This window comes from Erythranthe guttata, chromosome 12, assembly GCF_056151865.1.
Source record: "Erythranthe guttata isolate IM_541 chromosome 12, IM_541, whole genome shotgun sequence".
NCBI lineage: Eukaryota > Viridiplantae > Streptophyta > Magnoliopsida > Lamiales > Phrymaceae > Erythranthe > Erythranthe guttata.
This window is the reverse complement of record NC_142544.1, coordinates 4,049,369-4,057,551: the sequence shown is the minus strand read 5'-3', so window position 1 is coordinate 4,057,551 and position 8,183 is coordinate 4,049,369. Positions and strand designations below refer to the sequence as shown.

The window sequence follows — 8,183 nt, the reverse complement described above, 5'->3', positions numbered from 1 at the left end:
TGTCATCTTCCTCGTCGTCTTGGATTTTTGTAAAGACGACAGTTCGCATTTTAGCCTTCAACTCTTCACCACATGATATGGTCAAATAAGTACGCCGTTTCATGCGAGATGGAATTGAACTTCGAATCCTTCGTGTTTTGGTGATTTTAGTATTAGAGACACCCACATCTTGCTTGTTCTTTCTGTTATGCCCCCACTTTCTAAGTGGTCCAAGCCTATCAAAGACGGATGGCGTAAGTCTATCAAACCCTCGTTTGTCGCCTTTTTCATGCCCTCACTCTCTAAGTGGTCCAAGCCTATCAAAGACGGATGGCGCGAGTCTGTCAAAGACAGATGGTGTAAGCCTATCAAAGACGGATGTCCTTCTCACTTTTGTTCTACTTTCAAGAAAATCGTATGTTCATGAGAATTCATCTTCGATTATGTAATTACTGGTAGCTCTATTGATAGCAATACGAATTGGCTTTTGTGGAACAAATCCAAGACCAACTCTAGGACTTTGAATAACATGTCCCTTTTCTTTCAACATTATCTGAGTAGTATTGAGGCCATGCACCTTTTCGCCAACAACTTCGGCAGGAAGCCTTCCAAGCGTAGAATCTTCACGTGGGTTGAAACTAGCTTTCACTAAGAGTTTATAAGCATTTGGGCCAAAACATTTTGTCATTTGGGACTCGGAGAATTCTTCGTATTCCTCTTGGGTTCCTTCTGTGGGATGAACAAATCCTTTAGGAGGTTGAGAAGTTGATCACTTCTCGTCAATTGGTGTTAGGGGAAACATCAAATCTTTCAAAGCCTCACACGCTAAAGGGGCATTGTCTTGATTATTTCTTCGCTTTGGTTCTTCAACTGGTAGAATTTCTTTGGCCTTTACCGTCTTCTCATCATCAAGATAGTACTTAGCATCGGCAAAGTGGGCTTCTGCCTCGGTGAACGGTTTTTCATCGGCGAGTATTATTTTAACTACTCCGTCTCGACAATACTTGAAACATTGGTGCCAAGAAGAAGGAACCACACCATTCTCATGTATCCAAGGTCGTCCGAGAAGCATGCGATATGAGGTTCTTGCATCAATGACATGGAACAGTGCGGTGGACAACATATCATCCATTAACAACTCTATCCTTATGATACCAAGGGCCCTTTGTCCTTCTTGATTAAATCCTTGGATCATCAAGCGACTAGTTTTGAGCTCCTCCGTGGAGATTCCCAATTCCTTTAAAGTCTGCAACGGCAAAATATTGACTGCAGAACCTCCATCGATTAAAATCCTATTCACCTTCTGCTCACGGGCGTAGCCGGCAACAAACAACGGCCTATTGTGTGGTTTGGAACCAAGAAGTAAATCTTCATCAGCGAAAGTCATTGTTGACATGCATTTACCAATCACGGTACAAACTTCATTTAGAGACGGAGTCGTTCCACTAGCAGCGGTCTCCTTTTCAATTATCGCGTTGCATGAGATGTTGATACAATCATCATCTCCTCTGTGTACGTTTGTTGTCATCATGTCAAGGGACTCAAAAGTGGTGACGACAAAATTTGTAGTGGCGCTGATCTCTTCGAGTGATATCTTCCCTTGGCGAGCTAGCTGCATAACTTTATCTTTGAATACGAAGCAATCATGAATTGGGTGCCCGACCAACCGATGATACTTGCAGTATTTTGGGTCATCGGTCTTGTTAGCTTCTTCGGGGCGCTTCATTTCAGGCAATTCGATAAGTTTTAAACCTAGCAAATCGTCAAATATTCCAGCCACATCGGTGTCGAGGAATGGATATTCCCTTGCTTGCATTTCTTTTAGAGTAAGTCTTCTTCTTTCTTGGGAAAAATCTTGTTTTTCCTCATTGTTTCCGTTCACTTTTCCTTGAAATTTGATAGGGGTTGCATTCACTGCCAAAGATTCTTTGCTTGAGGTCTTAGAGAAAACTCTACCCCCCTTCCGAAAGTCTTGTTTTTCTTTGGACTGTCGAGGCTCTTGAACTGGTGGTCCCTCAACTCCACTAGCCATAATGCTCAACTCCATGTCATGCGCTCTAGTGGCCAACTCTTTGAAAGTCTTAGGTTGAATCCCTTGCAGGATATATTGGAGTCCCCATTGCATTCCTTGAATGCACATCTCGATAGCTGAAGGCTCTGACAATCGATCCTTGCAATTCAGGCTTAAATTCCTCCAACGGTTAATGTAGTCAATGACGGCCTCTTCTTTCCACTGGCGAGAGTTTGTGAGCTCGATCATGCTCACTGTTCTTCGGGTGCTGTAGAAGTGATTCAAAAATTCTTGCTCCATTTGACTCCAACTGTCAATTGAGTTCGGCTCTAGGTCCGTATACCAATCAAAAGCATTCCCCTTCAATGATCGAACGAATTGTTTCACGAGGTAGTCTCCAAAAGTCCCAGCATTGTTGCAAGTTTCAACAAAATGTGCCACATGCTGTTTTGGGTTGCCCTTGCCATCAAATTGCTGAAACTTCGGGGGTTGGTAACCAATTGGCATCTTCAAGTCGTCTACTCTTAGAGTGTATGGCTTGGTGTATGTTGACGATGATTTTGAACCCTCATCGAATTTGTTCTTGATAGTTCCCATGATGAACTCCTTCAATTGGTCTATAGGAATCAACCCCTCTGACGAAACCTGGAATTCTTCAGCTGAGCTCTTCTCCCTGTTGGTTGGATGTCGCCTTGCAGAAGTTATAGCTTCGGTGTGATTTTCACCTTGTTTTCCCATGTCGTGACTACCGTCAACTTTGTTCCTCAATATCGCGATTTGGGAGTCTTGTTCTTGAATGTGTTTTGTTAGCCCTTCAATGGCCTTGGTCAAGCTCGCCATTTGCTCCTCCATGGTCGTAGCATGTGTTGTCATGACGGGGGCCACCTCAGAGTAGTTTGATGTCGAACGGGACGTGGATGATGAAGCTTCTCCTCTAGATCCTCCCACATCTTCACCTGTGTTGACGAGAGGTGATGAGCCTTTCTCAATGATTTGCGGTGTCGAGCTAGTCTCGGAGGATGCCTGCAGTTTCTTAGCCATACTCCTTGTAACTACGCCTACACTTGATGAATTCGAAGTAGCAGCCTTCATCGCGAGCGGTTACCTTCGAGGATCTTCGAGAGAGAAGAGATGAGAGGTAGAGATGTCCCACCGGGCGTGCCAAAATTTGTAACAACAAATTCTTATCTGCGATATAAACAAACAAGAAAAATTGAACAAAGATGATTTTATTGAATTAAAATAAATAAATTGCGGGTTACAATCTCTATTTTAATCCTCTGATTCTTCTCTCTAGAACAATATATAGTTGACTTGAATTTTCGGAGTCGGGTCGTTGACTTGATCTTCTCCGGATTTGATTTTGGATTTGAATAACGTTTTCCAAGGGTCCTGCGACTTGAATCTCGGATCGAACGTTGAACTTTGACTGAATTTAACTTGAAGATCTTGAAATTCTTGATGGATTTGGCCCTTCAATCTTCCAATGATCTTGACTTGAATTGATTAACGTTAATCCGAAGGTTTGGCACCGTTATCTCGGATCGAACGCCGGATTTGATGAAAAACGCCTTGAATTTGCTCAAGAACACCTTGAATTTGACGAAGAACACTTTGAATGTAGAGAGAGAATCTTACCTCCTACGAATTCTTCTTCCTTGCTTCTTGAATTGTAGAGAGAATTTTGCTCCTACGGATTTGCTCCTTCAGTTGTGTGTTTCGAATTGTGAAGGGAGGGTCTCTATTTATAGTGGTAGAATAAGAGTCCTTGATGGGCCTCACTGATGATGTGGCGCGATTTGATTGGCGCAATTTAAATTGATATTTATCTCTTGTAACTTGGAAGAGAAGAAACAATTCTATTGGCCAATAATTAATTGATATTTATCTCTTTATAACTTGGGAGAAAAGAAATAATCTTATTGGCTAATATATATTTAATATCAATTATTTATTTAAATTAGAAATTAATTTAATTAAATTCCAAAATATATAATTGATAAAAATGTATATGTGACCGCATATATACGGGTCTTCAATTGACATCTAAGTCCTTTGGCTATGTATAATACACAAATGCCATTGGATAAAACTTTATTCCATATATAATTCAGCCATTTAATTGGCTTAAATTTTATTCGTCTACAAATATACTTAGTTAAAAGAAGGTTTATAAATTCCATCAACAATATTGACATAAACTTTTTAAATTGATTCATAAATTTTCTTTTATCAAGCTTTATATACTCAATTTAAAAAAAAAATAAAGAAAAAGAAAATCATAAGTTATTTTTTAAGGGGACGTATTTTAAAAACTCAAAAACGTTGTGGAGTTTATTGCAGATAGTACCCATATAATCTATCGAATTGCTAAAAAACCAACCCGTATTATTTCACTAGCAAAAAGCTTCCATATGCCTAATTTTGTTTAGCAATTAGTACCCTTAATTAATTAGGGAGGATTGTGTGCTAAAAGAACATTGAATCATGGGGAGGTTTTGCCAGTAAAATAATATGGGTGGTTGTTTTAGCAATTCGATACAATACAGGGGTAGTAATTGCAATAAACCCAAAAGTTGTGCTACGGATTTTGTTTAAAAAAAAAACCTGCAATAAACACAAAACTATAAAGAGCACATAAAACTCACACACGCACACAGTCGAATCCCGAAACAGAGAACAATCCCAAGCCACGTCACGTCACAGTGGGCCGTCGCCGGCGCCATTAGCTCCGCCCACGCGACGCCGCCACTCCTCCTGGACGGAAACCGGATCTTAGTAAGCTGGAAAAAACATATTTGAAGGGTTTCAAGTTATGGAGAAATTAGTGTGTGCGCTTGAGTTGGATATGAGAAATGGGTAAAGTAATACATGGGCTTGCTTGAAACTCTGAGATTCTTCTAATCGGCTGGTTAAATTGATTCTTTTTAAGTTAATAATTGTTTTGTATACAAGATGTGGAGAATTCACTGATGCGCAGAGGGTGTTCGATGAAATGCCTGATAGAGCTGTTGTGGAGAAATGATGGGTTGTAAGGAATGGAGAAATGAGTAAGGCATTGGACCATTTTAGGCTGATGCAAAGGGTCTGTTTTCACAGAGACAATGCTCTGTTTTCTGCCAGGACAAATATTTTCGAATTTCGTATTCATATCCCGAAATCGGGCGACTTATCCCAAAACTCGTTTTTCGGTTCTCGGAAATTACCGTTTCGAACCCACCCCTTCCTCTTCTTCTCTTCAATGGCATCCACTACTGATGAGCACTTGAATGAAGTTCATGAATCTCATTTTTTTAATAGAGTAGTAACTGCTCCAGATGAATCCCAACCTAATTTTGAGGGTCCTCCAATATCTGATAAAATATTCGTAAATTCTCCGAAGCTTGGCTCTTACAGAAGGGGTGACTCCACATTCTACTCCCTTATCGAACATCATGCCAATTCTGGAGATTTCAGGGCCTTGGAGATTGTTTTTCAACGGATGAAACGCGAAAGACGAGTCTTTATCGAGAAAAACTTCATTATAGTTTTTCGAGCTTGTGCGAAATTCCGTTTATACCGTAAAGCCGTTGAGTTATTTGACAGAATGGTAACGGAGTTTCAGTGTCAACAAACCGTCAGGTCTTTCAACTCCGTGCTTAATGTGATCATCCAACAAGGCGAATACCGCCACGCTTTGGATTTCTACGATCACGTCGTGAACAACAGAACGAACATCTCGCCGAATGTGCTGACCTGTAATTTACTGATCAAAGCACTATGCAAGGTGGGGCTCGTCGCGAGGGCTGTCAATGTTTTCAGGGAAATGCCCGATTTGAAATACCGGCCGGATGCGTACACGTATTGCACACTAATGGATGGGTTGTGCAAGGAGAATCGAATCGACGACGCTGTTGTTTTGTTGGACGAGATGCAAATAGAGGGGTGTGATCTAAGCCCCGTGGCGTTCAATGTCTTGATTGACGGGCTGTGCAAGAAGGGCGACCTGCCGAGGGCCGCGAAGCTGGTCGACAATATGTTCTTGAAAGGCTGCGTTCCGAATCAAGTGACTTACAACACACTTGTACATGGGTTGTGCCTCAAAGGAAAGCTCGACAAGGCAATCGATCTTCTGACACGGATGTTGTCGAACAAACTCCTCCCGAACGACGTTACCTACGGAACCGTAATTAATGGACTTGTAAAGATGGGGAGAGCTACTGATGGTATGCGCGTGCTAACGACAATGGAGGAAAAAGGGTACAGGACAAACGAGTACGGCTATTCGACGCTTGTTAGTGGATTGTTCCGAGAGGGAAAATCTCGAGAAGCGCTAGAATTGTTTAACAAGATGAAAGAAAATGGACGCAAGCCCAATACGGTTGTTTATAGTGCTCTTATAGACGGTTTGTGTCGGCAAGGAAAACCGTACGAAGGCGAAGAGTATCTTTCTCAGATGATTAGTGTAGGTTGCGCGCCGAATGCTTTCACGTACAGCGCCTTGATGAGGGGATTCTTTAAAGTCGGAGACTGCGATAAAGCGCTTCTCGTGTGGAAAGAGGTTGTCGATAAGGATTACATGGATAACGAGGTTTGTTACAGCGTGCTTATTCACGGCTTGTGCAAGAACGGAAAGTCGAAAGATGCTCTAACGGTGTGGAAGCATGTGCTGGCAAAAGGGTTGTCGCCCGATGCCGTGGCTTATACTTCGATGATTCATGGTCTTTGCAACGACGGGTCGATAAGAGAGGGTTTGAACTTATTTAACGAGATGCAGTGTAAAAAAGCGAAACCCGATGTGGTCACCTACAACGTACTTATTAATGCTTTGTGCAAGCAGGGTAGAATTCCCCATGCTATCGATCTTTTAAATAGCATGTTGGATCAAGGGTGCGATCCCGATTCGGTTACGTGCAATATTTTCTTAGCGAGTTTAAAGGAGAAGCCCGATCCGCCTCGAAATGGTGGAGAGTTTCTAGATGAACTAGTTGTGAGACTACACAAACGGCAGAGAATAGATGGAGCGTCCAAAATTATAGAAGTGATGCTTCGATGTTTTCTTCACCCGAAAGCGTCCACTTGGGATAAAGTTGTTAGAGAGATCTGTAAACCGAAGAAAATACGAGCTGTCATTGACAGATGTTGGAGTGAATTGTTCTTGTGATTTTGACTGGTGCGGATTCGGATTCTTCTCTCTCGAAATGAGTATAACTCCGTAAAACCATTCGAATATATTTATCACTTTCTTTTTGTTCGTGAAATTCTGATACTTCGGTTATGGTATTGAGTGCATACGCATGTAAAAGAACTAATTGAATCAGGATGATAGTTTCATCAAGTAAAATGATTGGTTTTTGGATTTACAGGATGTGATATTTGCACAATTGACTCCCTCGAGCAACTTGGGTTAACCCATATCCTCTGAAAAAAAAAAACGGGATGAGTGCAAAGTATTTGCTAGTTGATCCCCGATTTTGCTGCAGTTGTGCTTTTAGGCCCTCACTTTTGTGAACTTTTCGTGAAACGAGGATGAGCTTGCTTTTGGGGGGCCCACCCCATGGTCCTATGGCGTGATCCAAGGTGCTTAATTTAGGTCTCGTAGTTTTACTACGATGCCTTCAAAACCTCTGCATCTCACAAGTTTATGTTGCATCTTCTCGCGGGCATTATACCTTTCGATTTTGCAGCCAACGTTGTTTGCTGAAAGAAATCGACTGGTCTTTTGGTTGGGTAAGCGAGTGATGACCATTTCTTTGAATTTTTCAATTCTAGACAGAAATTTGGATTTCTAGAAGCTTCCAACCTAATAATAATGCTTTATTTGCTGACATGCAGAATAGGATCAACGGAGTTTTTTCAGACACTTGTACGCAACTTTTGGCTCCAAATATTATCATCTTGGAGATTCGCGAAAATAGGCGCTCGCTCTATAAGTTGTCGTTATCATTGTCAATTTTGCAGAGTATTAGTATCTACATATGATCCTCCTATTTATATATCAGGTAAATATGCAAATAGGTTGTTGTACAAGTATCGAGTACAATTGATTCGTCTATTACGGTTATGGCAATAATAATTAAGCGGTTCATTTGTAATAGATGTAGGAATTCATCACTTACTACATCATTTTCTTGTACTAATAGTAGTTTATCTGTGTTACTGAAGAAATGGAGATCATTCATTCATTCATTCACGTGCGATAAGCATTTGTCGA

General features: G+C 41.2%; 2 protein-coding genes across 4 annotated transcripts; one reads left to right on the top strand and one right to left on the bottom strand.

The window, feature by feature from the left end:
* Positions 1–748: 748 nt before the first annotated feature.
* On the bottom strand, positions 749–2,863 carry LOC105967079 (uncharacterized). The gene has a single exon (XM_012991642.2). The coding sequence runs from the start codon at positions 2,861–2,863 to the stop codon at positions 749–751; it is 2,115 nt and encodes a 704-aa protein (XP_012847096.2).
* A 1,615-nt stretch (positions 2,864–4,478) lies between these two features.
* Positions 4,479–8,158, top strand: EMB1025 (Pentatricopeptide repeat (PPR) superfamily protein). Of its 3 annotated transcripts, none has more exons than XM_012984034.2 (3): positions 4,610–7,142; positions 7,336–7,699; positions 7,805–8,158. In XM_012984034.2, the coding sequence occupies exon 1, from the start codon at positions 5,037–5,039 to the stop codon at positions 7,131–7,133; it is 2,097 nt and encodes a 698-aa protein (XP_012839488.1). In that variant the 5' UTR covers positions 4,610–5,036; the 3' UTR covers positions 7,134–7,142; positions 7,336–7,699; positions 7,805–8,158. The 3 variants fall into 3 exon arrangements, with proteins under 3 accessions (XP_012839486.1, XP_012839488.1, XP_088683005.1); XM_088826879.1 differs by having other exon boundaries at positions 4,610–7,174; XM_012984032.2 differs by having other exon boundaries at positions 4,479–7,699.
* The last annotated feature ends 25 nt before the right edge of the window (positions 8,159–8,183 follow it).

What these genes read in the sequence shown, in the direction of transcription:
- LOC105967079 (XM_012991642.2), bottom strand. Translation starts at nt 2,863, where the DNA reads ATGACAACACATGCTACGACCATGGAGGAGCAAATGGCGAGCTTGACC.
- EMB1025 (XM_012984032.2), top strand. Translation starts at nt 5,037, where the DNA reads ATGAGTAAGGCATTGGACCATTTTAGGCTGATGCAAAGGGTCTGTTTT.